The sequence below is a fragment of the Emydura macquarii genome, unplaced genomic scaffold (assembly GCF_026122565.2).
Source record: "Emydura macquarii macquarii isolate MOO-44397 ecotype Brisbane River unplaced genomic scaffold, CSIRO-AGI_Emac_v2 contig_2747, whole genome shotgun sequence".
NCBI classification, from domain to species: domain Eukaryota; kingdom Metazoa; phylum Chordata; order Testudines; family Chelidae; genus Emydura; species Emydura macquarii.
This window is the reverse complement of record NW_027132884.1, coordinates 1-24,743: the sequence shown is the minus strand read 5'-3', so window position 1 is coordinate 24,743 and position 24,743 is coordinate 1. Positions and strand designations below refer to the sequence as shown.

The 24,743-nt window shown below is 42.0% G+C and overlaps 1 protein-coding gene and 1 pseudogene across 1 annotated transcript; both read right to left on the bottom strand.

The window, feature by feature from the left end:
* Positions 1-6,740: 6,740 nt before the first annotated feature.
* Positions 6,741-17,228, bottom strand: LOC137165109 (olfactory receptor 5V1-like; annotated as a pseudogene).
* A 4,902-nt stretch (positions 17,229-22,130) lies between these two features.
* LOC137165106 (olfactory receptor 9S13-like) lies at positions 22,131-23,084 on the bottom strand. Its single transcript, XM_067566200.1, has one exon. The coding sequence runs from the start codon at positions 23,082-23,084 to the stop codon at positions 22,131-22,133; it is 954 nt and encodes a 317-aa protein (XP_067422301.1).
* Positions 23,085-24,743: the final 1,659 nt, after the last annotated feature.

Genomic DNA, 24,743 nt, shown 5'->3' with positions numbered 1-24,743 from the left:
GAAGCTGTTCCATATCCCTAATAATTGTATTGCCCTTTTCCAATTCTGATATATCTTTTTTGAGATGGGACAAGCCACTCTGCATGCAGTATTCAAGATGTGGGCATACCATGGATTTTTAAAGAGGCAATATGATATTTTCTGTCATATTATCTATCCTTTTCCTAATGATTCCCAACAGTCTGTTAGCTTTTTTGACTGATGCTGCACATTGAGTGGATGTTTTCAGAGAACTCTCCACAATGACTTCAAGATCTCTTTCTTGAGTGGTACCAATTAATTTAGACCCCATCATGATATATGCATAACTGGGATTATGTTTTCCAATGTGCTTTGCTTCGCATTTATCAGCATTGAATTTCATCTGCCATTTTGTTGCCCAGTCATCCAGTTTTGCCAGATCCTTTCGTAACCCTTCACGGTCTGCTTTGGACTTAACTATCTTGAGTAGTTTTGTATCATCTGCAAGTTTTGCCACCTCACTGTTTATCCCTTTTTCCAGATTATTTATGCATATGTTGAACAGGACTGGTCCCAGTGCAGACCGCTCTGGATTTACTTCTCTCCATTCTGAAAACTGACCATTGATTCCTACCTTTTGTTTCCTGTCTTTTAACCAGTTACTGATCCGGGAGACGAGTCACCTCTGATAGCCACTAGGAAATGTCGAGGAGAGCCTAAGCCTGCCCCGGAAGGGTTCACGGGAATGAATCCTCTCCTGGAGTTAGTCCACGCTCACAAACGGACAAAGATTCGCCTCCCTGCGCTTTGTGTGAATCAATTGTAACTAGTAAAGACTCCTGAACTTGGTCCAAGAATAGAAATAAATTCTGAGCACAGGGCCAGATGTTGAGGTGTTTACTCAGTCCCTACTAATAGAAACTGATGCAGAAGGAGGAAGAGTAGGAGCTTTGTTTGAGGCAGCACAGTGCAACCAATGAGGGCTGGGTCTTGTGCGGGTGTAGGTCAACATGACTCAATCTCAGATACACCAATTGAGGATCCGCCCCCGAATAAAGTTTGGCTTAATATTATCATTTCAACTTCTCTATTATGTATTCATTCTTTGGCACCCGCAGGAGTACTTTGCTCATGATGAGACCCTGTAGATTTCATTGCACCGGTCATGAATTCCCCTCTGCTCGGTCCTCAGTCCTATGCTGAGTATTTGCAGCTGGGCAATAGAGAAACAAGTTGCTCATAACTAAGGGAAATATTTTCAACAGTGCCTAAATGATTGAGGAACCCAAGCCTAATATTTACAAGTGCCTTGAGCACTTAGGAACCTTAGAATACTATTTTCAAAACCACTTAAGCAGTCTCAATGTCTAACTCCCATTGAAACCGATGGGAAGTTGGTGTCTAACATGCATAGGAACTTTTGAAAATCCTTCTAGGAAATATGTGCATCTTTAGTGCCTGGATACCTTTGGAAATCTGCTCCCAAATATTTATACCACTAATTCTTTTTCCCGTATGGGAAAGTCAGATTTATACTGAATCCACATGATTGCCTTCTAAGATGAGATGACTGGCTCTGTGGATGTGGGGAAAGCTGTGGGAAGTGATATATCTTGACTTTAGAAAAGATTTTGATACTGTCCTCCACAGTATTCTTGCCAGCAAGTTAAAGAAGTATGGGTTGGATGAATGAACTATAAAGTGGATAGAAAGCTGGCTAGATCTTCAGGCTCAATGGGTAGAAATTAACAGCTTGATGTTTAGTTGGCAGCTGGTCACAAGCGGACTGCCCCAGGGGTTGGTCCTGGGCCCAGTTCTGTTCAACATCTTAATTAAGGATCTAGAGGATGGGGTGGATTGCACCCTCAGCAAGTTTGTATATGATACTAAGCTGGGGGGAGTGGTATATACACTGGAGGGTAGGAATAAGATACAGAAGGACCTAGACAGATTGGAGGATTGGGCCAAAGGAAATCAGATAAGGTTCAACAAAGACAAGTGCAGAGTCCTGCTAAAGACTGGGAACTGACTGGCTAGGCAGTTCTGCAGGAAAGGACCTGGGGGTTACAGTGCACAAGAAGCTGGATATGAGTCAGCAGTGTGCCCTTCTTGCCAAGAAGGCTAACAGCATATTGGGCTGCATTAGTAGGAGCATTTCCAGCAGATTGAGGGAAGTGATGAAACTCATACCAGGAAATCCTGTGAAACCCTAATGTCCTTTTGCCACAGTAAAACCTCACCATTTATTCTTGATCTTTGTTTCCTGTCACTGATTCCATTTCAGATCCATTATAGAACTTCCTCTTTCAGCTTCGATACCTTCGTGTTTTTAAACAGAGGCCTGTAAGGGACTTGATCAAAAGCTTCTGGAAATCCTAATAAATTGAACCAACTGGTTCTCTTTATTCACTTGATTCACAGACCCCTGCCCTAGCTATTAGACCACGCAGCCTATCCTTCCTGTGCTCTCCATTTTGTTGACAGTTTTCCTTTGCTGATGTGTTGGTTATTCCCTATCATTTCCACCTCCCTAGGCAACCCATTCCAGTGCTTCACCACCCTCCTAGAGAAACTTTCCCCCTCAATATCCAACCTAGACCTCCCCCACTGCAACTTGAGACCATTTCTCCTAGTTCTGTCATCTACTATGACTGAGAACGGCCTAGCTCCATCCTCCCTGGAACCCCCTTTCAGGTAGTTGAAGGCTGCTATCAAATCCCCCCTAATTCTTCTCTTCTACAGACTAAACAAGCCTAGTTCCCTCAGCCTCTCCTCCTAAGTCAGTTAAAATACTGATTAACTTTTAACTGCCCCTTACCATAATTATATAACTCCTGCTTACTGAAATTAGCATCGACACCAATGTCCTTCGCATACTCTGCCATTTTAATAAAACATTCACAATTCTTAAAAACCAATTAAAAACCGTGCTTAAACCCCTTACAACCAAAACATAGCAGCAACCCACCCCGTGTCATGTCCCTGCTAACTCTGACTTGCCCATAATACTCTGTCTCCAGCTTAGCTCCCTCTTTCTCGTACAAGAGACTTCAGTTTCCCATAGTCCTCCACACTTAAAGCTCGCTTAGGCCCCAAACCTTCCTTCTATGTCTTTCTTATCCGAAACCTTCCTCTAGGTTAGAGCTGCCTGAGCTGCATGAGCTGAAGTCAGTGGACCCAGGCTCTGAGACTTGGTGCCATGGGTTTTTCTTTGCAGTGTAGATGTACACTTAGTCTTTTTCAGAATCCCAGGCAAGCCCTTTAAATAAGATAATTGGTCAGTTGTCTGGGACTGTGTGTGGGAAGCCGGGAGTGAGGAACATAGACCCAATTCCTCCCTACAGAACAAGATTGTATTATGAAGAATGGCAGCCAGGATCCAGTTTCACCTCCTCTCCTAGCTTAGAGGATAGTTATATCCAACTGGCCAGGTGCTGCATGACACTGGAGTCAAGTGCATCTCTCTCATTGACTTCAACAGAAACAGCACTAGAAAAGAAGCCTGGGAGTTTCTAGAGAAACAAAGGCCGTTAGACACTCAAATCCCATTGAAATTCAGTATGACTTGGGCATCCTTCAAAAATACCAGTCCACATCTTCTTAATATCTAACAGAAAGATAAGGGCTCAGTCCTCAGCTGGTGTGATGAGTGAATCTTCATTGATGGGTGCTATGGCTTTTTATGCTCATTGAGGATCTGGCCTTGAGTTTCTGTGTTTCACCATGTAGCTCAGCTGAGGGGCCTGTGGTGGGTTTGGAGCTGCCTGTAATAATGTATGAATGCTATAGGTTCCATACATTTGACTGTTCATTGTGAGTAAGGGGAGGTTTGCTGTATCTTGACCTGGTTATTGGGGTTTTTACTCTACGCATATATTGAGTTACTTCAGCAGGTGTGTGTCTGCACTCAGGCGGAAGGGAGGATAGTAGCCTGGAGGACAATATTTCAGCAAACACTCAGGAATATAGACTGTGATGCTGCTACCTACAGCTCCTGCTATGCCTCTGACACTTGTTTAACTAGGCTCGAAGACAAGAACAGGACAATAGGGATAGATGATGGATTTAATGGCATAGGCTCAGAGAGAGGGGGAATTCAAGTGAGCCCGGCCTCCAAAGGCTGGTGGATCTGGGATAACACAAGGCTACCTCCAAACCCAGGTAAGATAGATATGAATGTATCTTTTAAAAATCCTTTTCTCTTATGCTGGGTGAGCATGGTCAGTATGCAAGGTGCTGCAGGCCAGTCTAAGAGTGGGAGAATCACAGAATCCCACTGCTGGGAGGTAAAGGCATGAAGTCTGTGACCTGAAGGGGTGAGAACATGGAATGAGTCATCGCTTCAGCTAGCTCTGAAACCATAAGAAAAACAAGGCCCTGATGTCATGTAGGCAGGGATTTTCAAAGAAGCCTAAGGGAGTTAGATGCCTAACTCTCAATGACCTCCAATGGGAGTTGGGCACCTAAGCTGCTAAAGTTGCTGAAGGAGCAAATAAACATCCTTTGATCTGTTGCTCAAGCACTGGGGCGTTTCCCACAGTGTCATGGCCCAATGCAGACACTGGCAATTATATATTGCTGACTCAGAAATCTTCCTCACTTTTAAGAGCCTGGGAAGTTACAGTCAGAGACCCAGGTTGCGGGTTGTGTTAGGGCCCCTTTACACAGTACAAGAATTCCCTGGTGCAGGAGCAATGCAGGGCCATTGTGCGCAGAGCAATCCATTCTCCCACAAAGCAACCCACACACATCCTCAGACATAAGGATTTGGCTGGGATGTAACCAAGCGACGGAAGTGGATGTATTGGGAGGGTGAGTGGATATTCTAAGATACTCTAACCCACTCCAGCGCTTGAGCTGATTCCTTGGAGAAGCCTAGAATTTGGGAGGCACAAAGATATCTTCAAGCCATCATTTTCCTCCACTGGGCCTTCTGCACTACACCTCCTCAGATGCAAAGTACAGAATCTGATGTGCAGTGCATAGAATGTACTTTTTCCAGGTGTAGCAAGCTGGAGCTAAATTCTGTAGCAAGGTCCCTGGATGATGTTGGGATCAGGTGCATTAGCCTGGGAATTCTCCAGGATCTTGATTTCAAGTTTGAAACTGCAGGCTCTTAATGAATTGATCATGAAAACAAATAAAACAATCATCACACTGGCCTCTGTATTATTTATTTTGACACTAAATTCAGTTTGGTCTCCTGGATCTTCCCAGTTTAGTTTCCAGTATGGAAGAGATGTGCTCATGGACTATACCACTTGGTATCATAGATGTTGTCAAGGGCGAAGTTTGACTTACAACAACTCTTTAAGGGACAGTTAATCATTTGGGCACTTGGGATAGAGTGGGAAGCAATTCAAAATAAGCAGACTAAGCAGGTGTGTCAGCCAAATAGATCAGCACTAAATAACTGGCTATGGTGGAAGTGAGATAAGCCTCATTAAGTTTCAAAGCTAATATCCCATTTAAATTAATATAGGCAGCTCACATTTCTCTCTGAACTAGTTGTTTAGGCTCTCAGTTCATAGAATGGAAATGTTTGCTGATATTTTCAAGGCTGCCTAGGTTGCTTAAATGCACAGTTCCCTAAAACTGCTGGGCAGTTTTGAAAATGTCTGCTATACTTAAGCTTGTCAGAATCTGTTTCTATTTGGTTTTATAATTCTGACAGCTAACAGAGATATTTATGTTTAAACATTTTTTCTATTTGTATCAATTTAAAGTTTCACAGTTGCACCAAATTCTATTGTTTAAGCATTTATTTTGCTGAGTTTTTCAACTATTTAAATTTTCACTGTTGCAGGAAACTATAGAGGAGTTAGACCGCAGGTCCGGTCAGTCAACAATTATTTATTGACAGTGGGCATTGATTTAAAAAACTTAAAGTTTTATAATGGTTTAAACAGAAATTGTTAACAGCGTATCTCAAAATATAGCAAGTAAATATCCTTAACCCAGACTCCAATAAATAGCATTTTTTGCCTTGTCTATCTGTAAATTATAAGTATCAATGAAAATATTTATAGTTAGTTTGTGTACAGTGAAATTGACATTTACCAATACAAATCTAATCCTCCCAAGCTTAACTATGGTGCCTTTTTGTCTTCTGTGCAATCCCTCTACATTACTTGGAACTTGCCATGCTTCTGTACAGAAGAGACTAGTAAGTCATTAAAAAAAAAAATCCCAGATATATTGTCACCTTCCAAAATGAATAAAAATTGATTCACTGATGTTTGCGGGGTTAATACCATAAGTTATTTTCAAATACTTGGAAGAAGAAGGAGGTGGAGGAGGAAAGCAGTAGCAAGAGAAGAAAATAATGCTGAAAAAGAAGCCAATGAAAATGTTCATGGAGGATAGGCCCATCAGTGACTATCGGCTAAGATGGTCAGGGTTGCAACCCCATGCTCTGGGTGTCCCTAAGCCTATGACTGCCAGACGCTGGAATTGGACAACAGACAATAGATCACTGGATAATTACTCTGTTCTATTCATTTCCTCTGAAGCATCTGGCATTGGCCACTGTCTGAGACCGGGATACTGGACTAGATGGACCATTAGTCTGACCAGCTATGGCCATTCTGATGTTCTTATGTTCAAATTGTTAAGAGGATGATAATGATAAAGACAAGGAACAGCATCAGTAAAAGAAAAGCCAAGAAAGATGCCAAAAAGATGCTGACAAAGATTATGATGAAAAGGAAGAAAAAGAAGGAAGTGAAGCATCAGCAACAGAAAATGAAGAGGCTAAGGAAGAGGAGAATAATATTTATTCACAACCTAAACATGACATTTTTCAAAGCTTCTTTCACATCCTTGTTCCGCAGGGTATAAATGATGGGGTTTAACATCGGTGTTAAGATGCTATATAAGACTAAGATCAGTCTGGTGCTCCCTGGTGAGTAACTTGAATTGGATCTCAGGTAAATGAAGATACAACTGGCATAATACAGAAGGACCACAGTCAGGTGGGACGAACAGGTGGAGTATGCTTTACTCTTCCCCTGGGAAGAAGGCATCTTCAGTATGGTTGAGATGATGTAAGTGTAGGAAAGAAGGATGCAGGCAAAGGGTGTCCAGGCTATGAACAGGCCAATGAAGATCAGCAGAAGTTTGTTGAGGGAAGTGTCCCCTCATGACAGCTCAAGCAGTGGCAGGATATCGCAGTAGAAGTAATCAATACGGTTGTCCCCACAGAAGGGTAACTGGAAGGCGAAGGCCATGTGCACTGCAGAGTTAAGGAAGCCACTTACCCAAGAGGCATCTGACAGCTGGATGCAAAGGCTTTTGTTGATGATGAGCTTGTAATGCAGCAGGTTGCAAATGACTACATAGTGGTCAAAAGCCATGGCTGTCAGCAGGAGGCACTCTATGCCCACGAAGGAGAAGAAGTAAAGTTGCAGCACACAGCTCACATAGGAGATGTTGCTCTTCTCTGAGAGGAGATGAACCAGGATCTGTGGGATGGTGGTGGTGGTATAACAGATGTCCAGAAAGGACAGGTTCCCAAGGAAGAAATACATGGGAGTGTGGAGTCGCTGGTCCTTCAAGGCAATGGCAATGACGAAGGTGTTCCCAAGTAGGGTGAAGAGGTAAGTGATCAAAAACCCAGTGAAGAGTAAGATCCGCACTTCTGGAGGCTGGAAAACCCCAGAATGATGAACTCCTTCAGTGCAGTTTGATTTCTCCCCTCTATGTGAAACATGTTCAGTTGTCTCTGCCATCGGAAGAAGAGAATGTTACAAGAAGTGTAAATAACATTTTGAGAGTAATCTTGTAATTGAGAAACAATGACGTGTACATTCAGTCTGAAAATACTAATTTATTGCAGAGGTGGTATTTTGGGATAATCTTATTATAGTATATGATGCCCCTGATGATGTAAGTCGCATATTAAATACCTAGACCCTATACAGTTCTTTTCATCCACCCTCACAAAGTAAACTACAGAAGAGGTAGGATACATTATCCCCATTTTATGAATGGGGAAAACAAGGCACAGATTTGTAAGGTAGCATAATCAAGGCCACACACCAGGCCAGGGTCCCTTCCACTAGCACACTGTTCTCTACTGCCTTTATCCAACTCAGTGGGAATCTTTGCATAGCATCCAGTGCGTTTTGTATCAGGCCACTAGTAACCATGTAGAGACAGAAGGAAAGACACAGTAATATACTGAATAGCTAGCTAGCTAGTTAGATAAAAAGTGCAGTATATCATGTGCCCTTGAGTAGGGTTTGAGTGTTTCTGTGTGATTGTGAGTATAATCAATGTGGGTGCAGCGTTTGTTGCTTAGGGTGTATTGAAGTTTGTGTTTGGTTTGAGAATGTGTGTACTTTGCCCTGTGTCTGTTTGCAATGTGTGCTGCTTAATTGTGGTTTTGTTTGTTGTGCAACTGGTTACTCCACAACATTCTGTTTAAGCTGCATAGACATTTTCATTTACACGGATCCAAATAATTAAGATATCCCAGTGCAATTCAGAACAGAATTTAGTCCACATACAGACACACACCCACCCACCCAAAATACATAAATATACACATACACAAACAAACCTATAGCATAACATGTACTCAGTGGGAGCATTGTGTCTAGTTTTAGTCACCTCTGTATTCCACCTCTGCATCTGACAAAGTGAGCTGAGTCTCACGAAAGCTTATGCCTACAAAAATTAAATTTGTTAGTCTTTAAAGTGCCACAGAACTCTTGTTGTTTTTTCTGTATAGAAGGGATGTAGAGAAAGGGAAAAGATAGTGTTATTCAAATACTTGAAAGGTGCTATAAAAAATGGAGAAAATTTGTTTTCTCTTGCCACTGAGGGCAGGGCAAGAGGCAATGGATCCAAACCACAACATAGCTGATTTAGATTAAAATTTAGGAATAACTGCCCAATTGTAAGAACAGTAGAACAATGGAACAGTCTGTCTAGGGAGGTCATGCGAGCTCCTTCACTGGGGCTTTGCAAAAAGATGTTGGATAGCCATCTGTCGTGGATGTTTAGTTTAAACAAATCCTGCATCTTGGCAAAAGGTTAGACTAGATGACCCATGTGGTACCTTCTAACCCTATGGTTCTGTGAGTCTATGATTCTATGTACACAACACCTACATTCTCATGAAAACACTGTCAGGCACAGAAAAAAAATCATGCTAAAAAAATTCCCTATACAGAGAGACTCAAATAGACATACACATAGAAACACCTATACCGGGATGTTCAACTAGATACAAGTACATCAGAAAATCCAGCAGACTCATGAAAGAAGTCAGATCCTTATGCATTTACACCAGCTATGGCCCATTAAATTCAAAAGAGAGACTCTGATTTACACAAGCTAGGGTTCTGCCCCATTACATTACTTAGCCGAGAAGTAAACAGCACTAGACTTATCAGCATGTTATAGGTAGGGCCGGTTGAAAATTTTTCACAGAATCAGTTAAAAAATGGACGAATGGGCTTTCAAAAACCAATTGAAATGATCGTGGGAAGTGTCTATTTTCCGCCAATTGTTTTTTACTTCATTTGTGGGGGGACAAAAATATGTTCCATTCTGGACACTTTTCAGCGGCTCTTTTTAAGGATTTGGCTAAAAAATAATATTTTAGGTTTTCTTTTTTGATAAAAAGTCAAAAATATCTGCACTAAAGCAAAATCCACACTTCTCCACTTACCTGGGAAAGAAAGCAGCTGTGTTCTGAACTCAGCAAGACTCATAAGGTGCTGCGTGCCTATTACTTCCTTATATATTTACTCTTTAGATATGCTAGCATCCCCCTGGGAAATTCTCTAGTGGAGCATGGTTTTCAACCATGCTTTGCAGGAGGGGGAAGGAAGGGAAGTGGAAAGCAACCTCATCAATAAGCCAAAGGTCCTATCAATTCTAATTTACTGGGCAGGGGGGAATAGGGGAACTTTGAGTCAAATACAGCAAATAATTTTGGACCAAAAAAAGAAAACAATAACTGATTTTTTTCGAGGGGTGGGAATGTAAAACAGGTCATTGTGATATTTTGGAAATGCAACTTCATTTCTAAATTTCTAATCAGCCTTTTCCTTATGAATCAACATTTCTATTTTGAGGATGTGAATTTCAATCAACATTCAAAATGGTTCATTCTACCCCAACTTTTTTTCCCCCATTTTGATGAGACGAACAAACCACAAAACCACCCAAAATCCAGTTTCAGATTGAAACAAAGCTTTTTTAATATATATACAGAGGAGTCACTTTGGCCACCGAATCAAAAAGCCAATCATTTGGCTCTCTCAGGAGAAAGGAGGACTATAAACCTTAGTTCTTGATTTTCCCTTGGTCTCCTTTGAAAATCCCAGCTTGGAATACTTGGTGTCTTGCACTCCAGTGAAAGCCAGTCTCCTATAGCTACTAGTCGGTCCCTTATTTTCTTCTGGTTCTAGCTTGTAAAGGGATTGGGAGACATAACATGGACATAAAAAGAACCATTTAATCACACTGTTGGCCACTCTTATAGACTTTGTACCTGAAGCAAGCATAATGACACTTGATGCTAGAGGAAATATACAGTGAAGTGTCATTTCTAAGGAATAGCCAGCATGTATTGGTCAAGAACAAATCATGCCAAAGCAACCTAATGTCCTTCCTTGAAAGGTCAGTGGATGGGAGGGAGGGGGGAAGTAGATGAGATAGAACTTCATTTTAGTATGGCTTTTGACATAGAGAATAGAGAAAAAAATCTGATCTTGATTTAAAAATTGTCAAGGGTGAAGTCACCACGATGACCCTTGATAAATTGTTTCAGTGGTTAATTACTCTCAGTGTTAACAAATTTTATCTTTTAGCTAGATATCTAGATAGCTAGAAAAACACTCAAGAATAATACTAAATCAGTTTTATTTTGGGTAACATCCTTTTAGGCAAACTATACACCACACATTTTGCAGAGAAGAAAAACACACATAACTGGATTAAATAATACACAAAAGTAGACTTCTTAGAAGAAATTAATAAAAATAAGTCTAGGTGAATGAGAAATAGTCTAAGTAAACTCTCTTTTGGAGACACAGCAAATACCAGCAAAAGGAGCTCTGCTGGCATAGCTATGCCACCTGCCTGAATAACATCAGCTATGCCGTCAGCCATACACTTTTCATAGTTGCCTCTGCACCAAGGATTTTGCTGGCATAGCCACGTCATTTAGGTGAAGTGTTTTTTTCACGCTCATGGCCAACACAGCTACAAAACTTCACTCCAATCAGGGCTACAGCATTAAAGCTCAGTAACAAGTGAAACACCTCATAGGAATTCAAAGGCCTGTAGAGTCTCACTCACATGATTGAAGGGATTTGTGTGTATTTGCAAGAGAGGAGAGAACACAAATCAATCAGACAATTTCTCCTGGGTATGATTTTCAAAGGGGGCATAAAGCAGTTCATTGAAAGCCAATGGGAGTTGGGTGCCTGACTCCTTTAAGCTCTTTTGAAAGTCTGGGACCACATGCTTAAATATTTGAAGGATTGGTCCCAAATTTAAACATTTTAGTCAAATGCATATCAGAGAATCAGAGAATCAGAGAATATTAGAGTTGGAAGGGAACTCAGGAGGTCATCTAGTCCAACCCCCTGCTCAAAGCAGGACTAACCTCAGCTATATCATCCCAGCCAGGGCTTTGTCAAGCCTCAGCTTAAAAACCTCTAAAGATGGAGATTCCACCACCTCCCTAGGTAACCCATTCCAGTGCTTCACCACCCTCCTAGTGAAAAAGTTTTTCCTAATATCCAATCTAGATCCCCCCCACTTCATCTTGAGACCATTGCTCCTTGTTCTGTCATCTACTACCACTGAGAACAGCCTAGCTCCATGCTGCCTGGAACCCCTTTCAGGTAGTTGAAGGCTGCTATCAAATCCCCCCTTTTCTGCCAAACTTCTGCCTAGCCAATTGGTCCCCAGTCTGTAGCAGTGCCTGGGAATCTTCTGTCCTAAGTGAATGACTCTGAAGTTATCCTTGTTGAACCTCATCAGGTTTTTTTTGGTCCAATCCTCTAATTTGTCTGTCACTCTGTATCCTATCTCTACCCTTCATCGTATCTACCACTACTCCCAGCTTAGTGTCATCTGCAATCTTGCTGAGGGTGCAATCTACCCCATCCTCCAGATCATTAATGAAGATGTTGAACAGAACCAGTCCCAGTACCAACCCCTGGGCACTCCTCTTGTTACTTGCTGCCAACTAGACATCGAGCCATTGATCACTTCCCGTCTAACTTGCTGATAAGTGGAGGACTAGAAGGGACCATCATGATCATCTAGTATGACATCCTGCATAAGAGAGGCCACAGAACTTCACCCCCCCCCACTCCTGAAATAGACCCCCAACCTAAAACTGCATTACTGAAGTCCTCCACTAATGATTATGATTAAAGACTTCAAGATACACAGAATCCACCATGCTGCAGAGGAAGGCGAAAAACCCCCCAAGGCCTATGCCAATCTGCCCTGGGGGAAAATTCCTTCCTGACCCCAAATATGGTGGTTAGTTAAACTTTGAGCATGTGGGCAAGACTCACCAGCCAGACACCCAGAAATAATTCTCTGTAGTAACTCAGAACCCACCCCCCCACACATCAAACATCATTTCACAGGTCATTGGGCATATTTTTTCTTAAACGTGGGAGACCAGAACTGCACATAGTATTCCAGATGAGGTCTGACCAATGCCTTATATAATGGTACTAACACCTCCCGATATCTACTGGAAATATCTCTTCTGATGCATCTTAGGACCTCATTGGCTTTTTTCATGGCCACATCACATTGGGGGCTCATAGTCATCCTCTGATCAAGCAATACATTAATACTTCTGTAACTTACTGATAAGTTATTATGAATAATCATAGAACAAGGACTTTGCTGACTGTTCCCTGCATGACCATGAAGAGGGAGACAAGCAGAAGTGTGCATCCCATAGCTTGAATTGAAGGGGAAGGGAATAAAACTGCCTGACATGAAGAAATTGGCCTCTTTTATGTGGCTTGGATCTGAAAGAGCAAGAACTAGTAAGCATGGGAAAAAAGGTCCCCAGGATTTCCATAAATCTCTGTGTACCCCTATATTCTTTCCCAGTTGGCATCAAGAGATACCCAGGTCGAAATATTCTGAACTAAAATTGTAAGTGGAAAGAAAATGTAGAGTGTAATTCTTTCTTTTTAAATAAAACCTGAAAAAATAGCACTAGGAAATATGTCATGATATGCAAAACATACATTAATAATTATGTACATTCAAATTTTTTATACAAAAAAAATCCATAAATGGAAAACACAAGGGTTTACCATCTTCAATGGAAACATGCATAGAAAGAGACAATCCCTGTATTATTATTGTTTAATTATTTAATTGGCACAATCAAACATAACTGTGGAAATGGAGAGAAAAACTCTCAGATAGGTTTGGTTTGGGATACGGGGGTTTGGTGAGACAGTGATGATTCTAGGGGTTTGCTTAATCAAAAAACCCTTTATTTTACAATAAACAATTCTATCCTTATAATAAACAGTTCTATTTCTATAATAAACAGTTCCACAGCAAACGATTGCCCAGCAAACAGTGATAGTAAAGGGCAGGAGAACTCCGTGCGCGAAAGGACAAAATGCTAGGAAAAAAGGACAAAAAGGCTTTAGCGTTTCATGATCTCTCCAGATCAACACATGGATGCCAGCATGTGACACTAGGGTGCCCAGTTTTGGAGTTCCCCAAAGAAGTTACAAGACAAACACAACAGAGAACAGTTAATCCATACTCACAAACGTTATATACAGGTATACCATGTTTGCCAAATTCAGTTGCCGTTTGCTTTAGATACTACAGACGGGAGAGAGCCACTGTGAGTGATCAGTTCACAGCGAAGCGGGCTGGGGAAGATGCGTCAACCTGCCGAACCAACACGACCAGGAGATACGCGGGGTGCCGGGTAGATTCAATTCCTCTCTACCCTCTGATACCTGGGTTTGAACTTTTATAGTTTCCCGCGGTGAGCAGAGGCTAAGCCCCATTGGCTACTATTTGCTGCATGACCTTCTAAGGTCATGGCTTGGAGTTTAGCCAACCAGGTGCTCCTGATTTCCCGGGCAGGTATGGACCAGCCAACCAGGTGATTACAATTTTCTTGGGCAGTTGCTGACCACGCACCAGCAGGTGAGGTCACTTCATCCCCTTATAAGGAGACAGGTACGTGCGGCTTGTGTTGCTGAGTCAACCCTCCCTAGGCTGCTTCTTTATCCACGTGGGGGGGCGGTGCACGTGGCGCTGCAGACGCCACTATGCGATTTTGTCTCCACAATAACATGCTCATAACTGTGAATAATGTATTCACCAAAGGCAATGGGACAGCTCTCTTCAGTAAAATTACTTGTCTTTAAAGACCCAAAGAACAGTTCTGTGGAGCTTGAAAGCTTGTCTCTTTCACCAACGGAAGTTGGTCCAACGAAAGATATTACCTCACCCACAAGAGACACTTAAGGCCTGGTTTTTAAAGGTATTTGGTCCTAGATTCTCAAGTGTATTTAGGTGCCCATCTTGCATGTAAAACAATCAGAGTTAGGTGCCTAAATATCTCTGAGGATCTGGGCCTTAGTCCATTATCTTGCAAAGCATCATTTTAAACATGTGGAATTTTTAAAAATGTCTAAGGACCAGATTGTCAAAGTTATATAGGTGCCTAACGATTATGAGGGATTTCTATTGAAATGTTCAAAAGCTCCTAATAAACTTCTATTGAAAACAATGGGAGTTAGGTACCTAACTGACTTAAGCACTTCTAAATATCCCACTAGGCATAGATCTGCATCTTTAGTTACCTTTGAAAATCTGGCCCAACTGATTTAGGAGTCTGAATCCCATCGATTGTTGCTAAGAATTAAATTCCTACGTGCATAAATCATTTTTGGAAATGGGACTTCTGCTCCTAAATTTCCTGTAGAGCTTTTGAAAATGCTACTCCAAATCCCCTAAAAACCAGTAGGAGCCATGGTGCTAAATCTCTTAGGTGATTTTGAAAATTCCACACGTAAGGAATCCTGTGGAGTTAAATGGGACTATGCAGATGTTGAAAAGAACAAGCGTTAGTGCTTGATGGCTGAGGGCCATGGATCAAAAGCTCCTTGATTCATACATTTTGAGGTCAGAAGGGACCAGTAAGGTCATCTACCCAGAACTCCTGCGTAATACAGGCCAAAAAATTCCTACAACTACCCCACAGCTGGTGATTGAGCTGGAGATTTTTCTTTTTCTTTTTTTTTTTGAAGCAAGACATCCATCCATTCTACTGTGTTTTTATTGGGCAAATTAATTATTATAATAATGTAATAATACTAATAATAGTGTGTGTGTCTCCAGTGTCCTGCAACTGTCTGTGTGTCATGCACCCTATGCTGTTATCAGCTAATAAAGCTTGTCATTTGAATCAATTTGCAAAGGCAACTGATTTTGGAGTCTGAGTGCTGTTCCACTCTTGTGGTGAAGTTCTACGTGGCCATGATGTGCAGCACTACAAGGAACAGCAGTTTCCTAGATGATCATAAATGTGCCGCAACGTTACGTGACCATCTGAGGAACTTCCTTCTCACCTCTGGACATGACCTCTTTGGGGGCTGGGTTGACGTCATGACTACGCAGAACTTAATGATAACAGAAATTCTGCCTAAAAAACACCATTTATGAGAGACAATTTTTAACATTTGGTTAAAATAAATCCAGCAAGTCATAGTAACACCTTTAAATAAATATGGGAGGGGGAAGAGAGAGAGAGAGAGATCAGTGATTCCTCAGATGAAATGTATAACTGAAAGTAAAGAGGTTACTCACATGAGTAAAGTTAGACACATGTTGAAATGTTTGCAGGGTTGGGGCCACGGTATAATTCTGTTTCCTGGACAGGGAGAAAGGGGGGAGAAAGCAAGAGAGCAGGATTTTTAATAGTGAGTGTAATTAACCATTGGTACAATTTACCAAGGGCTGTCATGGATTCTCCATCATGGATTCTCCATCACGGGCAATTTTTAAATCCAGCTTGGATGCTTTTTTTCTAAAAGATCTGCTCTAGGAATTATTTTGGGGCAGTTCTCTGGCTTATGATATACAGGAGGTGAGACTAGATGATCACAGTGGTCCCTTCTGGGCTTGGAATCTAAGAAAGAAAGAAAGAAAGAAAGAAAGAAAGAAAGAAAGAAAGAGAAAGAAATGAGGGAAGGCAGGAAGAGCGGTGGAGGAGATGGAAAATAGATAAGCAGGCAGACAGACAGGCAGATAGATTTGGCACACACTACTTCCTCCTGGTTCCAATCCCCACTCCTACCAGCACACCATGTTCATGCCCCCCTGGCTCTTCAGGAAGACCATGTTCCTGATCAGACCCTTCTTCAGGGCGTCTTTCACCTCCTTGTTCCACAGGCTGTAGATCATGGGGTTGAGTGACCACAGCGTAGAAGAAGGATACGACCTTGTCCAGATGTGAGGCAGAGTGGGGAATGGGCTGGATATAAATGAAGATGACTGTGCCGTAGTAGAGCACTACCATGGGCAGGTGTGAAGTGCAGGTGGAGAAGGCCTTGCATTGCCTTGTTGTCGAGGGGATGTGCAGGATAATGGTAATGATGTAGCCATAGGAGACCATGGTCAGCAGGCAGGTGCTGAGGATGACAGAGGAGGCCAGCACTGAGACCAAGGTGGAGCTGAGGGAGACATCGCCACAGGACTGCCTCAGCAAAGGTCCCGCATCGCAGAAGAAGTGATGGATCTCTGCAGGCCCACAGAATGAGAGGCGGGAGATGAGGACAATGGGGAGCAAGGGGGCCAGGAAGCCACCCACCCAGGCTACCCCTACCAGCTGGGCACAGACCCACCATGTCAGGATGGCCGGGTAGCGCAGTGGGTGACAGATGGCGAGGTAGTGGTCATGGTAGCCAGGAGGAAACACTCAGTGGAGCCTAGGGCAAAAAAGAGGTAGAGCTGGGCTATGCAGTCGGCCTCAGAGAGGGTGCTCCTGCCTCCACTAAGCTCTCCAGCATCTTGGGCACTGTGGAGGTGATATACCAGATCTCTAGAAAGGAGAAGATGCCCAGGAAATAGTACATGGGGCGGTGGAGGTGCTGGCTGGCCTTGACCTCTGAGATAATGATCAGACTGGCAGCCACTGTCAGGAGGTAGGTAGCCAGGATCAAGATGAAGAACAAGGCCTGGAGATGTGGCGTGCTGGAGAAGCCCAGGATGATGAAGGCCGTTACCATGCTATGGTTGTTTGCTTCCATATCCTTATCCTCTCAGAGCTGTGGAAATAAGGAGAAGAAAGATGGTGAAGAGGGAGAAGGTGGAGGGAGCTACAGAAAGGAAGGAAAGGAAGAAGAAAAAAGGAAGCACTGATAGAAATAAAGGGGTGACGGAGGAGGAGGAGGAGGTGAAGGAAAAGGGTGAAGGGAAGGAAAAGAAGGGGAAGGGAAAGAAGAAGCAGCAGAAGTGGTGAAAGAAGGAGGAAAATAAGGAAAAGTAAAGGAGAAGAGCTTGCAATGAATTACAAAGTAAGAGCAAGAAATATCTTGGCTGGAACATGCAAATTGCTGTCATCAACGTGAACAAGACAAGCATATTTAATGCTGAGATTTTCAAAGAAGCCTAAGGGAATTATGCACTGATCACAAGGGCTGTTTGGTGTGTAACTCCACTAGGTTCCTTTGCAGTACTCCTAGGGAAAACTCTGCTGCTGAATGAATGGAAAAAGGATCAAGGACAGAGAACCTAGTCGTGCAACCATGATCCACTGCATTAGTGAGCTCATAAATGAATAGATCATTGATGTCAGGGGGACTCATTATAGGTAGGTAAGATTTTGCCAGCAGGAGTAATGGTTGTTCAATCCAACCCTGAACACACACAGAAGAAAGAGCTTATCTACAATATTTAAATGCTCTCATCACTGAGTGGTTTTGCTTACATCCAACTGCTGCTATGAGTTTGCACAACTGAGTCAAGGATTCTTACATTTTAAGGCCAGAAGGGACGATTAGAACAACTAGTCTGACCGCCTGTATAACACAAGGCATAGAGTTTCCTTGGGATTCCTGCTTTTAAAGAGACATCCAACTTAAAAAATAAAGAAAAAAAGAAAGACGGAGGAGGAAGTAAGTGGGAAAAGGAATAAAGTCAGAGAGATTGTGGAAACTGATAGCCAGCTAGCTAGATGTTCTTGTTCTTGTGATAGTGTCTAGGCATGGATCAGACACTGTACAAACACAGAACAGAAAGATGGTCCCTACCCCAAAGAGATTACAATCTTAGTATAAAATGAGAGACAACATATAGAGACACATGGACGGATGGGGGAGACTATATAGGTCAGGGTGATTAGATGTAGAGTCAGCACACCAGCAACCGAAACATTATTTAGGCATTTGTTGTAGTTTTCTTTTGTTTTTTGTTGGCATCATAGCAAAGGAGAGTTCCAAGGAGGGATTTGAAGATCAATAATGAGGTAGATCCGTGGATAATTATGGGGATTGCCTGTGTGATGGGAGGGGCAGCTTGGAAGAAAGCACAAACAGGTTTGTTTAAAAGTGTAACACAAAGAAAACAGAGCAAGTACACAAAACGCTATTTTACAATGGTAACAAAAGATTCAATATTCACCTTAGCAGAGTGTTGGAAATCCAAAGAGCAGAAGGAATTATCAGCTACTCAGGTGTAAAAAAATACCACTGAGGGTATCAGATGGAGTGTTTCTTGTATATCTCTGAACATGCAATAAAATGGTAGTTTTATGAAGATAATTTTTATTAAAAATAGCCAGAGCAAGAACAATGTCTAGATTTTGATAGGTTAAATTAGATAATCTTTAAAGTGAGACTCACATCTATCTATCTATCTATCTAATCTATCTATCTAATCTATCTATCTATCTAATCTAAAGCTATTTTTAATGTATCTAGATTCTCCTTAATCTTATTATCTTTTTATCTAGTCTAATTGAGACCTGGAGCATTTCTGGCTCTGTGCAAGGGATGAGCCAGTATTACACTGTTGATTCTAAGTACAAAGCTGCTATTTCAACTGATGTTCAAAGCACACAAGGGCTATAATTGTCCCTTAGGATGTGCTCCCAGCCAGATCAATTATTTATCCATAACATTTTTTCTACCTGCAAATAATACTTCTTAACCATCGGAGCCTTGTGGTTGTTGTGACAATGACTTAGTTTGTGTAAGTACAATTGTATTTCGAGAAGGAGAATGTGAAGTGCTACAGAACTGTTTTTTTGACATAGTCCAAGGAATTAGAGTTTTGGCTTTAATAAATAATGGGCATTAGGTGGTAGCAGAGAGTGAGGGTGGGGAAGGAGTGGCTATATTGTATAATGGGCACTAGGGGCAGCAGAGGGCGGGGGTAGCGAAAGGGTGGTTATACTGTATAATGTTCACTGGGGGCATCAGGAATAGTTTGAGTTCAATGGAGATCGGTGCTCAACTCCCATTAAGGTGTAGAGGGAACTGGCTGTCGACCTTCTCTAGGTTTTGTTGAAAATCCCAGCCTGCATAACCACATTTGCCCAGTCCCTGTATGTCTGTGTAATGATACCTATGGTGGTGCCATTTGAGCATGCCATTGGGAGGAAGGGTTATAGACAGAACACACTCGAAAATGGTGGGTTTTCCATGGAAAATCTTAACTTTTCTTTGAAAAACGACCACCCAAACTTTGGTCAAAAATTCATTTTTTTGATTAAAGAGTTTTCAGACAAAAGTTGTTGGGTTTTTTTTATTATTTTTTTTTCTTTATTGAGAAAAAAACTTAAAACTTCATAATTCTTAACAAAAACTTGATTCACCTTTCCCCCCTTCGATCCAGAAGACAGAGACTTTTGGTGGAAAAGAAAAGTTTAGCCCAAAACCTCAATTTTTCATCAAGAATAATTTCCATGGGAAATTTCCAACCATCCTTAGTTAAAAGGCAAAAGAGCCTCCATAGCCTATTGCACTTACATGAAAATCTGGGCGCAAATTCACTCAGAGGTGCTGCCACCCTGTGGTAGAAAGGTTTCCCTCGCTGGAACAACTTCTTGTGGCTGTGTCTGGGGAATCAGCTCTGGTCCAGTCTGGCACCACCTTCAATCAATCACACATCCTGCGGCCTCTCTCTCTCTGAATCAGGGTGCTGTCTTTCTTCATTACTGAGCCATCTGACTAATCACTGTATAGTCCCTCCTTCCAAGATATCAAAATCCCATCTGACCAGCTCTCTGGTTGGCATCTCCCACAATCCTCTGCCCAGTGGCTGGTAGGGAAACCTGGGCCTGCCCTCTATTCCGGGTTTCAGGCCAGGCACCAGGCAGTTAGCAGCCAAGCTATGTACAGTCTCTTACTTGCTGCTCTTTCCTTGGGATGCTTCCTACTCTGCCTGCCACAGGCTGTCTTCTCCACCCTTCTGGATAAACTCTTCCCTCAAGGCCAGGATCCCAGGGCTTCTCTCTCCACTTGAATTTCCTCCTTTTCCCTCTCCAAGCCCAGACAGTGACTACTGACTTCCACGCTGCAGCTCCTTTCTGCTGCAAACTTCCTGGTATTATTCCCCAGCCAGCTTCTCTGCCACCTGGGCTTTATCCACCATTGATCATTTTCAGTCAAGCCAGACTCTCTACCAGGTGCTTCCTATATGGTTAATTGGCCCTATCTGTGCACCTTAACCCCTTCCAGGCTGGTGTGGGGTGAACACCCAATCACACGCTGAACCAAAAATCTGAAAAAAGAAATTTGGGGTTGGAGGAGTGTTGATCGGAAACAAACTGTTTTCCAATTTTTCATTGAAGAAAACTAGTAAAAAAAAGTATCTTTTTGGGTTGAACAAAACATTTGCTTTGACACAAATTGAAATGTTTCGTTTGTTAAAGTTGTGGGGGGTTGTACATTTTATTTTAGATAAAATTGCAAGCAATGTTCTAAACAAAAAAGCATTTTAAATTGAAATATTGAAACATTTCTTTTCAAAATATTGAGGATTCTGTTTTTTTCTTATTTATTTATTTATTTTGGACTGAAACATACTGGTGAACTTGACCCACATTCATGAAATGTTTTGGTCAAGTGGAATCTACATTTTTTGGCTGAAAACTTTTGACCAGCTCTACCTGTGAGCTTGTTCTCTCTCTCACTCCTTGCATTTGCTGCTACATTTCCTTTCTCCTGTACACATCACACAATTTTTAAATCAAGGTTGGATATTTTTATAAAAGATGTTCTCTAGGATTTATTTTGGGGAAGTGTTTTAGAGGAGGCCAGACTAGATAATCACAGCTGTTTCTTCTAGTTTTGGAGCCTATGAATCTATAAAGCAGAGATGAGTATGACCAGAAAACTGTGGACAAAGATTGTGAATATCCCCAAAGGAAATTTGGCACACATATGCCATTGAGCGACAGAGAGAACTGGGCACCTCATTCTCTTAGGCTATTATGAAAATCACTGACCAGATAGCAAGTATGAAAAATCAGGACAGGGGTTGCGGTAATAGGCACTGATATAAGAAAAAGCCCTGAAAATCAGAACTGTCCCTATAAAATCAGGACATCTGGCACCCTGCCATCACAAAGCACAAAGCCCTGCAATTTTAACTGAAAGCATACTTTCAAAAGTGTTTGCTGTTGGCCTAAATCTGCCCATATTGAAGTCAAAGATAAAATTCCATTGACTGAAACATTGAGTGTTCCTGAAAAATCCTACCTTAACCCCTTTGGACAATAGCAGGGCGCTTAGTCACTGGGGCCAGTCAGTGAAGGGAGATATGACCTCCCCCACACACACACAGAACCAGGGAACTAAATCTGGGTTCCAAATTTTAGATCAGCAATTAGCAAGCAGTTGAGAAATGTGGATGCAGATTTCAAACACTCCTCAAGTCTCAAAAGTGTTTGGATCCAGATTTTCGGATCAGGTGCTTTTCTAAGGTAAACAAATAGATAAAAATGTGAAAAATAACATACAAAACACAAAGCATTTATTTATTACAATTTTAAAAATATCTTTCTTCTACTGGCAAAGGAAAGTGTTGGGTGTGGGATAGATAGATAGATAGATAGATTAGTTGTTACACTCTAAATCCTTCCACTATACCAAATGATTATTTAGTTCAATGGTCATAGAAAAGATTCATTTCAAAACCAATATCCAGCCTGCGGTTTTTCTCAATGATTCTTTCACTTCCTTGTTCCTAAGACTATAGATGAAGGGATTGACCATGGGGATGACAAGGGTATAAAACACAGACACCACTTTGCTCTGATCTGGAGTGGATAACAAACTTGGTTGGGCGTACATGAAGGAAACAGTCCCATAAAATATACTCACAACCACTATGTGGGAGGTGCGGGTGGAGAAGGTCTTGCGTCGTGCCACAGCAGAGCGCATCTGGAGGACAGCAGAGATGATGGAGGCATAAGAGAGAAGAATGATCAGGGCAGTTGTCACTATGATGAGGCCACATAAGGGAAACAGCACCATCTGATTGATGTACGTGTTGGTGCATGAGAGATTTAGCAGGGGTGGAACATCACAGAAGAAGTGATCGATCTCAGAAGCACAGAAGCGCAGAGTAAAGGTGAAGCCCGTTTGCAGCATGGAGTTCAGGCTTCCACAGATATAGCACCCCACTAGTAGCTGAATGTAGACTAGCTTGGACATGGCGGCAGAATACCGGAGCAGGTTGCAGATGGCGGTGTAGCGATCGTATGCCATGGCTGCCAGGATGAATGCCTCCATGGTAACAAAAAGAGAGAAGAAGAAGAATTGGGTGGCACATCCCCTGTAGGAGATGGTTTTGCTGCCTGTTAGGAAGCTCGCCATGGCTCTGGGGGTAATGGTGGAGGAGTAGCAGAAGTCTAAGAGTGACAGGTTCATGAGGAAGAAGTACATGGGGGTGTGAAGGCGAGAGTCGGCTTTAATGGTGAGGACCAGGGTGATGTTTCCCAACACAGTTATTGCATAAATCACCAGGAACATCACAAAAAGAACCAGCTGGAGCCCTGGACCTCTTCCAAACCCCAACAGGATGAATTCTGTTACAGCTGTGTGGTTCGCATCGCTCCGTGGCTCCACAGCCAACATTTCCTTTGGAAAAGGGATGAAATAAAGATTAAAGAAGAACTGAAGATGCTAAATAGATTGCAGCAGGCTACTGGTCCATTTCGGTTAATCCCCATTGACGTCAAGCACAAAGCTTCTATTGGTTTTGATAAAAGTGGGCAGAACCCTTGGAAAGGTAGTTAAATGTATATTAACAAACCTCGAGAAATGCTGTAGGAATTTTGATCTTTCCACAGTAAAGCACAAATTTATCACCTTTCCCTTATAATAATTGTGGGAGAGTAAAGAGTTAAAAGCTGGACAAATGGTCAGGACTAAGTTACAGTGAACAGGGTCATGGCACCCGCAAACCTTGTTTCTGTTAATTGGTGTGAATTCTAGTTAGAATCTGTTATCTCTCTTCTTTTCCTCCCTTCCTGGCCATCTGCACCGGGGATAAGGCTAACAAAATAAGTATCGCCACTCCTGCACAAGGCCAGGGTGGGAAGAAAGCATTATCTTCCTTCTCTCCCTGGCATGCCTTTATTTCAAAGAATGTTAGTGAAAAATTAATAGGTTTTGAGGTGATGTGCCTGCCCTCTGTATGGTAATCCTGTAAACAACAAACAAGGGCAAGTATAATTCTATTCATCATGTAGTTGTTAATATTCATTTAATAGGTGTCAGTGTAACCAAATAAGGGTCTATGGGGAGTTGCTGGAAATGTATACATTTACAGACTGTTATGGATAAAAGGATTGTAAAGTAACCCCTCGTTGCTCACTCCCGGCATGAAGGTGTAACAAGCAGGCCATAAAGGTTCTGTCTCCCCAATCCACCCCATGGACAACCTGTTTGGTTATTTCTAACAATAATGATTCACAAAATTCTGATCACATTGTAATGCACTTGGATACCCTGTCCCACTGAAATTATTGGAACTCCCCTGCTAGGGAAGGGGATTTTATCTTCTCTTGGCATGAGTGTGTAATGATGGCCACGTCCAGGCATTGCTCAACATGACTCACCCTTGTTCTATAGATTCATATATCTTAAAGCCAGAAAAGAACAACATGGGCAGCTAAGATGACCTCCTGCTTTCATCAAGCACAAGAACTTGTAGCTGAAATAAAGCATCTTTGCTTAGGCCACAGTAGTGACTCAAAAGGATGAGTCAACAGATTTATCAGATTGCATCTCATCATTTCCAACACATGCGCACCCCATCCAAAGAGCAGCTTTAACAAATAACCTGTAAATACAGACATAGGATCTGTCCTGCTGGGTGATTTTCATTTCCTGTCACTGGGTTCCTAGCAGTCAGACTGGTTGTCTTTCTAAAAGACCTGCTCCACCTTAAATAGAGGCGGAAGTCACTGGGTGGGGTGCTCTTCTGCGTGCTACACAGGAGGTCAGAGTAAATTATCATAATGGTTTCTTCTGCCCTTAAAATCTATGAATTGATTAAAAAAATCAATTTCTTCCTGTAACATAGGTGCAATTTCAAGGCTGCAGTATAGGCTTAATGATTCTTGTAGACTGTGGTTCAAACTGGAGCATAAGTGCAACATGAGTTTGGCGCCTCTCTGTTGCACTGGCCCTGCAGGGTGAATTTTACGATTATTTAAATTACAAATCTTAAGTGCACACACTAAAAACTGGATGAAAAGAACTTTTGTATTAAAATGACAAGTCAAGCAC